The sequence below is a fragment of the Rattus rattus genome, chromosome 2, assembly GCF_011064425.1.
Source record: "Rattus rattus isolate New Zealand chromosome 2, Rrattus_CSIRO_v1, whole genome shotgun sequence".
NCBI lineage: Eukaryota > Metazoa > Chordata > Mammalia > Rodentia > Muridae > Rattus > Rattus rattus.
The window spans coordinates 144,854,112-144,870,729 of NC_046155.1; the positions used below are offsets into that span (position 1 = coordinate 144,854,112).

At 36.8% G+C, this 16,618-nt stretch overlaps 1 protein-coding gene across 1 annotated transcript in view; it reads right to left on the reverse strand.

Annotated features, from left to right (window-relative positions):
* Positions 1-16,618, reverse strand: part of Luzp2 (leucine zipper protein 2) — a 372,256-nt gene that overhangs the window by 46,600 nt on the left and 309,038 nt on the right. Inside the window, exons 8-9 of the mRNA XM_032893527.1 lie at positions 11,338-11,412; positions 6,057-6,221 (exon numbers count right to left, since the gene is read on the reverse strand). Coding sequence (XP_032749418.1) covers positions 6,057-6,221; positions 11,338-11,412 — 240 coding nt within the window. The remainder of the gene's footprint in view (positions 1-6,056; positions 6,222-11,337; positions 11,413-16,618) is intronic.

A 16,618-nucleotide genomic window follows, 5' to 3' on the forward strand; every position in this document is an offset into this window, starting at 1 on the left:
TGTCACATGACTAAAAGAAATCAGCTTTAACGGTTTGCTTTTTTCTCTCTAGTAATGTTCAGTTTGTACAAAATGGAAATTATATTTTCAGTTTATTCTTTTCTTCCTACCTTTCTATTCAAACACAATTATGTATAAAACAAGTGCTTTAGCAAAGACATGACAAATACATGCTCTTGGACACATATAGAAACAATAGCATACTTAATCTTTGTCTCTCATCAAAGCTATTTAGATCATGGAATCCTAAATACCAATGTTAAGTTTAAAAATTAAAATAAAAGACTTGGTCATCTACCTTGTACAGATCCACAAAATTTCAAAAGTTACTCTGAGAGTCCAGAACACTTTTATGCATTTATTGTTGAGCGCAACATTCAATGAGAAATATTTTTCAGAACTATTTAAGTAAGAAAAGGAACACACATTAACCCAATTTCAAGTTAATTCTCTGAAAACACCATGCCAGGTAGATCAAGAAGATAAGCTCAGTCACCTTATTGAGGACAAGGTAGACAGCATATACTTCTGTAACTGAGGCATGAGGTACAAGTCCTCAGCTGTCACAGCAGTGGTAGCATAATAGTATCTTCCTGAAAAGATTAAAAAGTATGCACCAAAGTCAGGGAGAATGAGGTATTAATGATGGCGGAGGGTGTGATGATAGAGAGTAAGAAGGGATAACTGCATGTACTCAGGAGCAACACAGGAGGCAGGACCATTGAAAAGCGGGCATGAGCAATAAAATGATGGCTCATGCAGCAGTCATGCTACAGTGTAGGTGACAGGAACATAGTAGATCATGAATGAGCTATAGGACTGATGGCTCATATAGTAGGCATGCTAGAGTAGCCAAGAAAATGAGTTCAAAAATGAGGAGAAAACTTACAAATTATTTTGCTTTCTCCAATAAACTTATAATTCTGTAGTAGTGTCAAGAATAATTGTCTTCAAAATATATAAACATATACTTAAATATCACATTATACAACATATTGTACCACATATACATACACCACATACATGCAAACACACATACACACACACACACACACACACACACACACACACACACACACACACACACACACCCCTTGGATAGAAACAGAAAGTTTATGTCATGAACTTCATAGAAGGAATACAGCAGCATCAAATGTTACTAGTTGAGTTATTTTTCTCAAAATTTAGCTTCAAAATTGTTGTTTTAGATGTTTCTTAAATTTCAGGAAAAGCCATACAAAACACCACTGAGGAACATTTCAAATGCTGAGGACAAGATCAGGAAGAAAAACACATCCATAATAGTTTCAAGAGAAAACTAAAATAGCAAAACAGACATAACCAAAGGGAAAGAACTCTACAATGGAAAATGTGCAACAATGTAGAAAGAATTAAAGAGGGCACTGGAGGAGGTAGAGCACTCCCATGGACAAGAATCAGCAGAACTAATATTCTTTCAATGGCTGTGTTACTGAAGTGAAAGTGATTGATTGTTGGATGTAGCCTTAATGAAAACTGTAGCGAGACTTTCTCAGAACTAGGGGGCCATCCTTAAGTGAATACAGAAGTATAGATTAGTGTAAATGGCCTGAACAGTACTAAACAAAGAAGAAATACTGGAGCTAAAATAAGACTTTATTCAAACCAGTCTACAAAGCCGTAGTATCCAAACCAACACAGTACTGGCATCAATAACAAATGAGAGGTGTTGAAAAGAAGAGAGGGCCCTAGAATAAGCTCAACAGTGACAAGCAATTTGTTTTCAACAAGATATTGTGGTAGTTTGAATATAATTGTTCCTGGGAATGGTACTATTAGGAGGTGTGTGCTGGAGTAGCTTGTTAGAGGATGTGTGTGTGTGTGTGTGTGTGTGTGTGTGTGTGTGTGTGTGTGTGTGTGTGTGTGTGACTGTGGAGGTTGCCCTTGAGGTCCTATGATCAAGCTCTACCCAGTGCTGAATGCCTGTAGTCCTGGTTGCCTGCAGAAACCAGTCTCCTCCTGATTGTGTTAGGATCAAGATGTGGCTCCTCCAGCATCATGTCTGCTTGCATGTTGGCGTGCTTCCTGCTATGATGATAATGAACTAAACCTCTGAAACTGTAAACCAGCCCTAATTAAATGTTGTCCTTTCTAAGAGTTGTCTTGGTCGTGGTATCTCTTTACAGAAAGGCATATCCTAACAAAAACAGATATTTAAAACACACATTGGAGAAGAAACAGCCTTTGCAAAGCTTGTGTTGAGAAAACTGGATATTAATATGCATAAGAATGGGATTAGATCCTTATCTCTCACCGCATACAATACTATTCAATGGCGCAATGAGATTAACGTAAGATCTAATGCTTTGAAACTGTCATTGGAAGACATTTCAAGACTGATTCATAAACAAAGACTGACTGAAAGGACACCAGAGAGTCCAGAAAACAAAGATAATAGTTGACACACAAGGCCACATGAAATGGAAGTGTTTCTGTACAGTGAAGTAAACAATTAGCAGAGTGATGAGGCAGCTGACTGAATTAGAGAAAATCCTGGATAAATACTTACTTAACAAGGAATTGAGCTCTAAAATATACAAAAAATCAGCAAATTAATGCTTAAAATAAGCAGACAAGTGAATCAGATAGTACTCAATAAAGAGATATAAACGCTGAAAACTGCACAGAGTCCATCTCGGTCAGAATGGCTATAACTCAGAAATCGAACAACTAACATTGGCAAGAATATGAAGAAAGAACTTTTATTCCTTGCTAGTGGGGATATAAAATGTGCAGTTAGAATATGCAAATAGGAATGAAAATTCCTCATAACGCTGAAACCAGCAAAACTCTTCTGTTACAATACAAAGTACTCTGTATCCAAATACCACAGAGATACAAACATATCTGCATTCTATAGAGATGCACACGTCTCTATAAGTATACAGTTTCTGTTTACTGTACAGATGCACACATCCTACCTGCATACTATAGAGTGCACCCACAGTATCTGCATACTATAAAGATGCACACACAGTATCTGCACACTGTAGAGATGTGCACATAGTATCTGCACAGTGTAGAGAGGTGCACATAGTATCTGCATAGTGTGGAGATGCACACACAATGTCTGGGTATGAGATGAACATACAATATCTGCATACTGTAAAGATTCACACACAGTATCTACGTACTTTAGAGATAATGTGCACAACATACTCATTTTAGTTTAATAGCAATAGTCAGAGTATGGAACTAATATAAGCATCAATCAACAGATGACAATCAAAAGAAACTATGGTACCTAAACACAATTAAGGTCACTAACCCATAGAACACAAGTTTATGTAATCTTCAGAAAAATGTGTAAAGCTGTAATTCATTGTATTAACAAAATAAACCAGACGCAGCAAGAAAAATAACACATTTTTTCCTCTATTGGGTGGATGACAGTAGAGTGCTAGATAAAAGATAGAGATAGAATAGATAGATGGATAACTAGATGACTTCTAGATCATAGACCGGTGATGAGAAGTACTAGGTAGCTAGATAGATACTGTATAGAGACTAAATACATAATTATATATATTATATTATATATTAGTATAGAGAGAAATAGGAAAAGGCTATTTGGAGAAGGATGACCAACAGGAAGAAGCAAATGCAAAGGAGGGTTATTCTGTGTGGTTATTTAACAATGTATAAAACTTACAGGTATGAAAACATCAGAATAAAAGACATCATTTTGTACACTGTATTGCAAATTTAAAATTAAATATACTAAATGAAAAGTAGATCTAATTGATAAAAATCAGTGCAGTAGCATGGGAGACAGAACCCTTAAGTGGTCACATTAATATAGCTATCTCAGATCCAAAGAGACAGTAGGGTGACTACTAGACAAGTCTCTGTCAGGCACACTACTTCATGGGCTACATGGAACTCTCTTTAATGGCTAATGAGTTAAATATGATAATTTAAAAATTACATATGAGCTAAACCTTTAGTCCCAGCACTCCATAGAGACTGGCAAATCTCTGTCAATTCAAGTCCAACCTGGTCCATGTGGAGAGTTTCAAGCTAGCCAGATGTAGGTGGTGCAATGCTATCTCAAACAGAAAAACAAGCAAGCAAACAATGTTTGGGCTCAAAGAAAATTATTTGCCTAGGTTGTGCAAATCCCTGTGCTCAATCTCTACCTCCACCCACAAAGCATGTTACATTTCTTTTATAGAGAAAAAGTCTCTCATGAGTGATGGGTTTGATTTTCTTCTATATACTACACCATGTTATATGATTCAGGACTTAGAACAATATTGTTTGCTAGGTGCCTGCAAAGAGATTATGCCCTGAGCACACATAAAACACAATTTCTGCTACTATTAAAAAGATGAAGAACATAGGCAAAACATAAACATTAGAAAAGCTTTTAATGTTAATCTCTAAAATACAATACTGCATATTACATTATCCTAGATTTATTGAAATTCATCTTAAACAATTGGATTTTTTATTATTGGTTTTTGAAAAATACGCAATCTACAAACTGCTTGCTTAAATCCTTCCTGCTCTTTTCAGTGTTAAACAAAGACAGATAATAAACATTTATTAATTTCAATGACAGGACATACATTAAATCCTAGAAAATCAATAGAAGTCACCCTCAGTAAATTCCTCCATATATCCAAGGTCTTAAAAAACCCAGATCTATAAGTGAGTTAGGCAATTATATATAATTTGAGTTGGAGACAAAAGTCACATGATCACAAAATTGAGGGGATACTTTGCAGGAAGTCATCAGTTTTAGATGAGGGATTGTCCTGTTCCAAGTGTAGCACTAAAGAAACCAGGCCATGGCTTACCCGTTACTATGTGATTGTGTGGGGAGTGTGCATTCAGTCATTTCAAGAAATTTACTGAGGATCTTCTCTGAAGAACATAGAATAGTATAGTTTTATATGCTTGCATTATTTCACAATATAAATAATCAAATATTTTAAACCTAGAGTGTCCAGAATGTTTGTTTCCCATCAAAACATTTTTTTTTTAATTGTGAGTATCTTTCAAGAGCAAAGGTGATAAAACGACACAGAAGAAATACAGTTTCATGAACTTTTTTGCAGGATGGTATGTTAATGTATCAAGAGATTGCATAAAATAAATCTCTTATGTCCACAATTGCGAGTGACAAGTGCTAGAATAAGAAGAGTAAGAAATAAACAGGAAGTAAGCTCATGGGTAGCACAGAGTTCACCTTTTGCACTCATATTTCACAAGTGTTTTTATCCCTTACTTTTATAGCTTGGATTTCTGCATCAGGCTGCTCTGCACAATGTACATCGTAATAGCGAATAACTAGGGAGGCCATCCTCTCAATAGCACCGGCTGAAACAAAACTCCTCTCTTCAACAGCTCTTTCAGGCCTTCTGTGTTTATTTACACACAGAGCCCAAGAATAGGTTTTTGTAGAGACCAAAACAAAGTAGGGTAGAAGCCCCAGAGTCTCCTCTGATAGTCAGGTATCATGGTATTTGATGAGACAACTTGTAGATCCGTTGTTCTGAAACAGGGAGGCTCATCAAAATTCCTCTTATAAAAGTGAGTGGAAGCCAACACAAAATTATCTAATTGAAAAGCTTTGTGGTGATTTTTTTTGTGTGGGTCAGAATATCTTTACGTACTGTAAAATGATTCTCGTGGCCTGAATGTTATATACTTAATTTTAACATGCATGAGGAATGTTGCTTAGATTTTCAAAGAAAGTTCATATCTGTGTGGCTTATGAGAAGTGTAATACTAGTCTTTTTAAAAGTTACCTAAAATTCATTATTTTTCTACCTTTTTTGTTGTTGCTGTAGTAATGTCGACAAAGACAATTTCCTGCATACTAAACAAGGTCTTTGGTAATGAAACATTGCTTTCTGCCATCTGCCTTCTCTGGAACTGCAGCTTTTGGGAACTGCCTGATCAGTAGGTGAATTTGGTGTCCTACTTGGGTCCAGTGTGGTGAGTGTACATGGTGAACCTTTAAGACAACGCTTTACTTTCATTGCTGGTAACACAAGCAAAAGTAGTACCTTGCTTTTTGTCCTTGTTTCTGGAATCCTGGAAGCAATTGTCCTGGGTGGATGTAACATCTGGGTTGGATTCGATGGGAAGAGACTCAGAGGAGGAGGCTGATCACGGAAAACCGATGACAAGCAGAGCTGTACGGTCTCTTTCATTGCTTTCATCTGTGAGTCCTGAAAGAGAGGGAAGGAGTGACATCTTTACGTGTGTTTCTTATCATTTCCCATAGTGGTCTGAGCCTACACTCACTCCGTTCAACTACAGACAGGTTTTCAAATGAAGTTCCTTGTCCTGTTTCAATGTGCTATCTATACTTGGTTCTGTATTTGAGTACCTTGTGCACAGCTGGTGTCAGTGATGGATCGGGAGCCTAGGATGAAGGGATAGGATACAGGCCTTAAGCAGAAATATCATGACCATATGTTTGGCCTGATCTATCCTCACCACCTCTCTCTCCTTCCCTCCCCCATGCTCCTTTCCACTCCCTTCATCTCTTTCTGCTGCCTGATCAGCTAGGATTTGATCAAGCACCCAACTGCATCCCTGCTGCGTCTGAGAGCCATTCTTGCTACCATGAGATTGCTTCCCAGGATGACATAGGAGTGTCTTAGGCATTCTCATGAGCTATGAATGTGGTCCGATATTCATTGGATACTGTATACACAATACCATTTCACATTGCAAAAAGTTTGGATACACATGGAACCTCTCAAACCATGAGACGGGCTAAATCCTTTTGTCTTTAACCTACGTTTCACCAGATATTTGGTTGCATTGATAAGAAAAAGAATGAATGCAGAAAATGGGTACCAAGCTATTAGTTTCTGGCTGCTATAGACCTGATCATGTTGCTATAAACCATTGGAACTAGCTTGCAAGTCGATGCAGAACAGTTTAAAACCTCAAGCCACATAAATATAGGAAACTAAAAGCAAAATTTGGTATGTGATTCTAGTGGGGTTGTCGAAGCCCAGTATCCCAGCAGAAATGAAATTCAGGAGACTTCAGAGGGCAAGAAGGACAGTGTCAGATATTGGTCAAGAGGCCACATATGTTCCATCCTGGCAAATATGCTGGCTGTATTCTGCTTCTATAATGAAATGTGCCTGTGGATTAATTAAAAAGCAATGAACTATCTGGTTTAATGGAGAACATTTCCAGAGATAACTATGAGGCTGTGAAAGGGATCTCGTCCATTGTATTTAGTGAGGCTTATTACAGGTCTTCAAAGCAAAGAATTCAGCAGAAGGATGTGACATAATTCAGTGAGAAAATGCACACAGTTATGGTTAAAGTGGTAGGCAGTGGTAGGAAGGTAAACTGCATATACCTTTTCAAGAGACTGGCACTGTTAAGGTGAAACTACACACTCTGCATGGGGACAATAGGAAGGGATATTTAGGTTAGACCTTCATTCCTAGAAGGTTCTAGGGGAAGCCGTGCAAAGCCATTTGAAAATAGAATGCCTGAGCACAGGGAACTTCCAAGGCATTTATTTGATGGTCTTGGTGCTGGAGGGATTAAAATGCATTCTCAGTTGTTAATACATCTCTAAGTCAGAGCAATAACTCAATTAAGATGCTAAAACTAATGAAAAATGACACACACAAACTCCATACCCATTCAGGAGGGTGAAGAGAGTATGCATTTTGCTTCAAGCTGTTCTTAAGGTTTTCCCTCCTGGGTTTTATTCTTTGGACTACAGACTGCACCAGGACCACTTTTCTTAAATTTTGGTACAGTTCTTTGTTGACATTCTAGGTGGATCCTACCAGAGACCATGGTCTGACATTTGTCACCAGAATTAATGTCATCCACTTTCTAACCCTCCCTCCCCAAAAAAGAGCTTTTACCTGAACAAGCCTTCTTCTAATGCTGTCAGTGTTGTGTTTACACAGGGCCAGGAACAACAGTGATCTGACAGCATAGCCTATTACGTCCTCAGTATCCTTCCACTATACTGAACCTTCAGGTAACTATTTACTTTGAAGTTTACTATAACAAGACGTACCTAAATGGAATTTGAGATAACATACTTAGCATGCTTTCCTCTGTGTCTATTTCCTCTGGATCTAGAAGAGAACTATTCTTTTCTCATGTAAGTCTTGGTTTATTGTTTTCTTCCTCATCTCAAGCCATTTCTCCCATTTGTTGTACCCTCCACTCTTGAAGTTGGGAATTTTGTAGCTAAAATGCCTAACTTGTCAATATACTTCAATGGTAGCTGAATAAATAAAACATTTTCTGAAAACTCAGAATTGATTCAGAGATATTGAGGGTTTTCTTTGGTTTTGTTTTGTTTATTTTGGTACAATAAACGAACACTTCATTCATTAGAAAGAAGAGTGAGGACAAGTTGGAATGTGAAGATGTTCTCACAGTATTTATGTGAAGGTTGAGACACAGAATAGCTAAAATGTAAAAGGCAAGGAAAATGTCTTATATAAATATGATAAGAGTGGGGAGGAACAATTCTTTTAAACTATAGTTTTTGTCCATTTTAGATTGATAGACCCTTTCCACCTGGATTTAGAGCTGTAGTTCTTAAACCTTATTTGTATCTTGCTTTCTATTTCCTAAAATCAATCCCTAATTATGGGAAATGCTTTTTATAGCTCTATGTACCAAAAAGAGGTGACAGAATATTAAAGGTTAAAGACAAAATTCTCTTCACAGAAAAGCAATCTTACCTTATTCACTGATAACACTAATGGATAAGCTTTCTGGATTTTTTTTCCATGTGACAGGCAATATTCCCATCAGTTTAGTTTTTATGCACATAACTCTCAAATCACCTTTAAAATCTAAGTGCTGTGGCTGACCTCTATGAAGCATAGCACTGGGAAGGTCTGAACATGGCCAATCAACAAAAGTGATTACTTAAACACAGGGGTACTTTCCCTGGCGACTTTCAACTCTCAGACTCCCAGACTAATACAGGCTATGGCAGGGTATGAGCTCACTGCACAAGGGTGCACATGACAGTGATGAATAATGGGACAAGGGCACAGAACTAAAGGGGAAGGAACCACTCTGCAGTAGCCCCAGGTTTTGTGGTATAAGCCCATTTCTAACTAATACAGTGTCTTATGGCTCTGAGATTTGGTGGTATCCATAAGTATTTGCAATTCCTTCTGATTGGTTCATTATATTTGAGATGGAAACATTCAAATACACTTTCTGATTCCTGTAATGCTCAACATAATAGCATGTCACCAAAGCTGTTTGAAAACTGTATAACCACTGATAAATTTAATAATTTTCTAGCATCCAATAAGGGAGAACATATAAGGAAAAAATAATTCAATGGCCATAAATGATAACATCTTAGAAGTTGGGAAACTGCCTCAGGAACTTGAGGACTCAGTATCTTCTTGGGATATTAATGCATCCCCCCACCCTCAGAGAAAGTGGCAGCAGAAACAGGGAAAAGTTGTTAAGTGTGAATTGCATGTTCTTCTTGGTTTTCTCTTTCCACCAGATCTACACAATTTCCATGTCCTTTATAAAAAGTGACAGAGAGTATGCTGTGTGAGATGAGGTGAACATCACTGGAAAATGATAAATTAAATTTTATAAAACTAATTTTGGAAAAATGAATTATGCCTGACCTATCCCATAGAATGAAAGCCAGGGTACCCTGAATTATCAAATGTTAATGATTTGAATAAATTAATAAATATCCATTCCAAAAAAACCTAGATTGAGGATATATCTACTTACTTATTTAAATATTAATTTGTCTCAGTGCTCCAAATCTCCTTTCTAACTTCTCTGTTATGACACAGTCTACATACTATGTCTGAGATGTCACATATGTAAGCTGTGAAGGTGGGTGGATCATAACAAAGTGGAGAAATGTGCTAATGAGAGACAGAGTAATATCCCTAAACAGCAGAATTTAGACTGGTCTTCAAACCTATCACACAGTGCCAGGTATATGCTATAGCATCAAAATATGCACAAGTATTAGGTTTCCTAAAGTATGAAACCTGAAGATCTTCAAAGAGAATCAATCCTACATCGACTCTTTCCTGTTTGTTCCACAACAAAAACACAGTAAAAATTGGGTAATTATAAGTCAATTTCTTTTTTTACAAGTCCTCTGAGTTCATATCATGAATTATTGAAAATACTAGTCCACAAATGCAATGGTTTCCTTGTTCAATATTATTGATAACATAATCACTAAACAGTGATCACAGCATAGACAGTTCTTGACAGAGGGCAGAACACTTTAAGTTTGATCAAAATTATTTTGAGAATTACAGGTATATGGAGAAAATAATATTAGTTAGCAGTAGACTGAATTGAATGTGGAAAGGCATGTTAATAACATTTTACTGAATTGAATATGGAAAGGCATGTTAATAACATCTTATTTCAACTAACTGTGCATAAATTATACACAGATAGACAAATATTTATAATACAAACAAATATGTAAGCAGCATGTATCCAAGATCTATATAACATATGCACAATATGTATATAAACAGACTACTACTCTATATCTATTCAGTAGTGGAGGGTGAAACATGAGATATATGCAAGTGTTCTTTGCGGCTATTTACCATATTTCTCAGAAAACAATTATGTCCAAAATTTTGATATATATTATTTTACTTATCCTATTACCATAAATACTTTAAATATTTTTCATGTGTCTGAGAAATTATTACTTATAGACAAAATATATTTTATTAGTAATTTTTATGTTTGGACTATTATTCCAAAATATGACTCTCTCTCTCTCCTCATATATATATATATATATATATATATATATATACATATATACATATATATATATATATACACACACATATATATATATTCTCTCTTATGGACATCATTATTGCTAAATGTAATATTCTTTTGCACATTTCCCAGTTCTCTAATGTGAGGAGTAATTCTAGGGTATAGGCACTTAAGACACATTTTAACAATCTGACATCAATGGTTACTCCCATTCTCTTTGTACTCATTCATGCAGAGTTAACACAGAATGTCATGAATTTCACGTTAAATAAGTTTATCCACGGTGTTAAGGAATAAATGAATCAGTGAGATAAAAGAAAAATGACGTCATAAATTTACAGAGTTCACTCAGTTTACTGAGGCAGGAAATAAATGAGGAGAACTTGGAGTCCAAGGATGACATGGGACATTTGGGAGTTCTATAGTCAGCTTTTGTGCAGAATGTTTAAAACTGCCCTGGACAATCACAGACAGCAGCAAGCATACCCTGTGATACTGAAACCAACATTGCAATGGATTTGAACTTACCCTGTCAAGAGCTGCTTTCTCAAGTTCATTTTTGGCTACAGCTAACTTTTGTTCCAGTTCAGTGAGCTGTTGGGCCTGTAACAGAAAAGAAAGGTAGCACATATTTCAGTAAACCCTGTAACATACTCTATACATTTGTCCTTTGCTGCAAAAGAATAAAAGAAAAAGACTATAGCCTGTAACTTTAATTTTCATATTAAAAATATAAAGTCACATAGTCATTTAATATGTATGCAAAAACAGTATGATCTGAATAAATGAGTATTAAAGTCTCATGGGTTGGAATACACTTGTAAAGACTAACTCGAAACTTTCTTATTTATAAGTCTTCTATCAGAAATGTTTCTAATTCTGAGGGACTGAACTATATCTCCCCAACTTGCCATTATGATGCCTGACTGTCCATCTGACTTTTAAATTTTTATTTGGTGATAGAGCAACTGAGGATAAAATTAGGTTTAAATAAAGCACTCCCTGTCTCTCTGTCTTTTATAAAATATAAATATTACATGAACACTCCATGTGAAGCTACCATCTCCAAATCACCACGACAGAAAATGTACTCTCCCAAAACCAAGTCAAGGAGAGCCTGAATATGGACATTCTAGCCTGGAGAGGTATACAGACATGTTTAACATGAACTACCCAGCTACAAAATTTTGTTGTGGTATTCCAGTAAGATTAACACAGCAACACTTGGTCTTTCTCTTTTCCAGTTATCCTCTTCATTTCTTCAAATGTAACAGGACTTCAGTAAAAATAATAGTAACTTCTTATTCATAAATACCATAGCACCAAGCTAACAGTCATAACCTATACACAGAAGACCTGTAAGTAGGAACATGTCTGTCTCTGACATTTGCCTGCTCTCAGGACTCTTTTCTTCCTATTATGTTGCCTTTTCCAGCCTCAATTTGAGGGCTTTTGGTTGTCTTATTGTGTCTTGTTTTGTTGTGTTTGGCTGATGTATCTTGGATGCTTGATCTTTTCTGAAGGAAAAAGGAGGAGAAGGCAAGAGATCTTGGAGAGAGGGGAAGTTCAGAGATCTGGGTGGAATGGATGGGGGAGAAACTGTGTTCAGGAGTATTGTATAAGAGAAGAATCTATTACCAATAAAAAGAAAGATGCATATTCTAATCTTGACTTAGCTATATGATCTTAGACAAAACAGCTGACTCTTTTAACCAAATGCAACAATAGTTTTCTGTCATAAACATGAAGTTTGAAGAGGTTGATTACCAACAAACACATGATATCTGTACTATTTTGGTCTGTAATTCTCTGAGTGTTTTCCTTCCGTTTGTTGTGGCTTATATTAAGTGCAAGAAAAATTAAATGTTTGTTTTTTCAATTTGTGCTAATAATGATACCCTCTTATTTCCTGTTGAAATTAATTCAATCATATCCTAGTACAAACAGTAGTGACCTTGTAACATACTAAACATAGATTGTGTGTACTGACTATATAATGAGGAAAAAATGTCAAAGACAAAATCTTTCCCTAATTGCACTTATATAATGTGAATTAGTGCCAGCCATCACTAAGAAGATGAAGTTAAAAGACAAGATAGGGAAGAATGTAGGAATCTACATTAATCACTTTCCATGTGTTGGAGAAATTTTTTATTGTTGGGACAAATTTACTACTTTTTAGAGGATTAAAGTTCAGTTCCCTTTAGTCATGTAAGCTTGTTCACAACAGCTTGTGCCTCTAGTTGCCCCAATGCCTGCCCCTGGCCTTGACAGGAATACGCACAGACCCATGTAAAGATACACACACACACACACACACACACACACACACACACACACACACATACACACACACTCACTCACAGAATTTTAAAAATTAAAATATTTAAAAAAATAAAATTAGGACAAAAAGTCATTCATGTCTTTGGTCCTGTGGCTCGCTGTTCCTCCTATCAAGAGAATGCTTGCATTCTTGATTCTGAATGAGCTCTTGCAGGTTCTAACTCTTTCTTTGTTCATTGGAATCCAGACAAGGACTTAAGAAACTGGACATGAGATGGACATGGCAAACTACCTGTTGGAGTGGAGTAGCTATCATTATGTCTCCATGAAGAAGCGAAATTGATACTAAACCTGAACAAAAACAGGCCAGATGATATAAAGGATCATGTATGTACCTAGCCAACCTCACTGGCTTCCTTCCAATCCATGTGTGCTTGTAACATATCCATAAATATATTGCAATATATCAAAAATATATCCATGGTTGATGCTTTCAGCCTTTGAATGTAGATGGTGTCACAGTATAGCCTATTGTTATAGATGAGAATCATTATAACAGCTCTTTGGATGAGCAGAAACCTCTTCTGATGGGAAGAAACAAGTCAGGAACTGTATGCCTAAGATTTCCAATGTAAATAGCCATTGTGCTTTTTAAGAAACCTAAGTTTGTTTATATAAAACACAATAGTAATCGAGAGGTAAGTAATGAAACAGGAGGATGGAGGAGGAACAGATATGGCAGTACTTTAATCTGTCATACAAATATATACTTTTAGAGCTTTAAGAAATAGGGATGCACGAGGGCTTGCAAGACTGCATTTGAGTATAATGCCTTCCAGTCATCTGAATAGGTGCTACATCTCCCTTTTTCTACACCTGAGGGAAAACACCAGCTTCTGAATTTGTAGATCCTTGTCTAAGCTTGTCATTTTTACTACAGAGGGACAGAAGATCAGAGATGGAGAGAGATAAGTACTTGATCAGTGGACATAGAGAAAAGGGGTTGGTTCTGTCTTAGTTTTAATACATTGAGCAAAATATTTAATCCTCACAAGGTTGGGTTTCTTTATACATATACAATAAAAGCATCTATAGAATAATTAATGAAGTAAAAGCAACCCATATCGACATTCCAACACTTGATAACGAAGGTATTTATTGACCTGCATTTGTACATCATGGATAGGACCCAATGTAGCAATCTAGTATGCTCATTTCTGGGCAAGAAAAATGAATTCCAATAAAATAGAACATTTGGGTCTGAACAAAGTTTTTATAAGCCACCACAAGGTTTTCAGTCGTTTACCTTCCTGAGTATGAGCAAGCTTATAGGTGAGAACGTTGCAGGGAGAGTAAGGAGAGGCAGTGGTAAGAGTAGCAGGATTCACATTTACTGACGTGGTGTCCTGTTTCTAGAAGAGCAGTTGTTCTATCAGTTCACATAGTGTCTATATTATAGATAGGAATTACTGTGGAGGGTACAACACCAGACTTATGATAGTCAGAGCACTTAGCCAGAAAGTAAACTAGTTAATAATGTTAGTTCTATAAGCTTACTTGAGAAAACATGAGGCACTATAAACCAAAAAAACAAAAAACATGCCACCCCAGAAAGCTCAGTATTGATTTCAGAACAGCTTTCCTTCTCATACAATCAGTAACTAAGATTTATGACAAATTTTTTCCAAGTATGAAACAAAAAAAGAGTGAAAAATACATTTAAAAATTATGAACAATTAAGGTTGCCTTGTGAGATTCGAATAGCTAAGCCAGAGTAGAGAGTTAGTAGCAACTGAAGGAGGGAAGACAGCTTAGTGTTCCTCAAAGAGTCTATTAGACAACAGTATAACCACACCACCCATTTTCTCACAGGTACGCTTCACAAGGAGCTGTAAAATGGATGGAGTGATGGAGTGAGAAAGAACTTATTTCCCGAATGAGGCTCCAATCCTATGTGGTCAGACTTAAATGCTTGAAAATAAGGGCACAGTTAACTAGACTTGGTTCTTTCTCTTCTGTCTCTTCTCTCTCTCTCTCCCTCCCTCCCTCTCTCCTTTCTCTGTGTCTCTCTCCCTCCCTCCGTCCCTTCCTCCCTCTCTCTCATTCATTTTCCTTCCTTCCTCCCTCTCTCCCCCTTCCTTACCCTCCCCCCTCCCCTGTGTGTGTGTGTGTCTGCATGTGTGGGGCGCAGCAGTACATATACTGCAAAAGTAGTTGTAGAAGAGGTCATGAGGAGAGGATATGGGGACTTGAGAGAAGTTGTAATGTGAGCGATGAGGTAAATACTGTATACTCCTGTAGGAGATGCCCAAATGGAGTCAAGGAGAACAAAGGTTTAGGTGCTGCAGCTGTGATTTCTTAATTCACTTTCCTAATACTGTGACCTCAGATTCCCACAGAGCTCCGAAGCTCTGGCTTTCAGCATGCCTGAGAAAAAGACTTTCTCTTGGAATTCTCATTGTTTCCTTCCTCCCCACTTCCATTAGGCTGGTATTTAAAGCTATGCTTTAATCAATGACTGGGGTGAGGACAAAAAGTGAAAACTGGAACTGGTGAGCATAAAAGAAATCTGAACCTGACAGTGGAATGCATTCACTGTAATTACGACTGTAGTAGAAGGTGAAATGGGGGAAACATCACAGGTTAGCCTGCCTGCCTGCCTGCCTCCCTCCCTTTCTTCCTTCCTTCCTTCCTTCCTTCCTTCCTTCCTTCCTCTCTCCCTCCTCCCTTCCCCCTCCATTCCTCCCTTTGTAATGACTTTCAAGAACTTACCGTGCACATCCTCTAGACAATAAAGAATAACAGCAGTTTGCTGTTCAATGCATAAACTATGATTTTTCTTTCTAATCACAAATTAAGTGTTTTGGGTTTGGGGTAACCTGTGTGATGATCTGTCCAGTCTGTGGTCAGATTTAGGGAGCAAGTCAGAAAAAAGTACCAATAAAAGGACCATAATTCCTATCCTTTTGTCTGGTCTGAGCTTTAATATTCATTCCAACAATTCTGATAGCCAGTTGTTGGTGCCAAAATCATAATTTTCAAAAGAAAGTAAACACCCCAGAGACACAAAGCATGCAGAGGTATCCAGGTAACAGATTCTTGGACAAAATTTAATAAATGTTATAATCCTATCTAGGAAATCCTTTTTGTTGATTGTTTTCTGGAACCAACAAAATAAAGTCTAAATCTTTATTCAATCTTAAACAAAAGATAAAATCTAGAATACATTGCTTATGAGTTTGCAGATACATAAATGCGTGTGTGTGTATATTTACATGTGTATGTTTGTGTGTGTAGGCATGTATGTTTGTGTGTTCATGTGGCTTCCTATAGAACAGCACAAAAACAGTGCAGAGATCCTAAGACTGAAGTTGTTATTTTTGTTTTGTTTTGGTGGGGGGGGGCAGAGGAAGAACAGTAACACCACTCCCACATTCTGTAGAACATTAACTAAAATACAAATTAATAGCATTAAAGTAACAATCTGATTTATAATATAGCACTATTTTTCTCTGAACCTTGGACC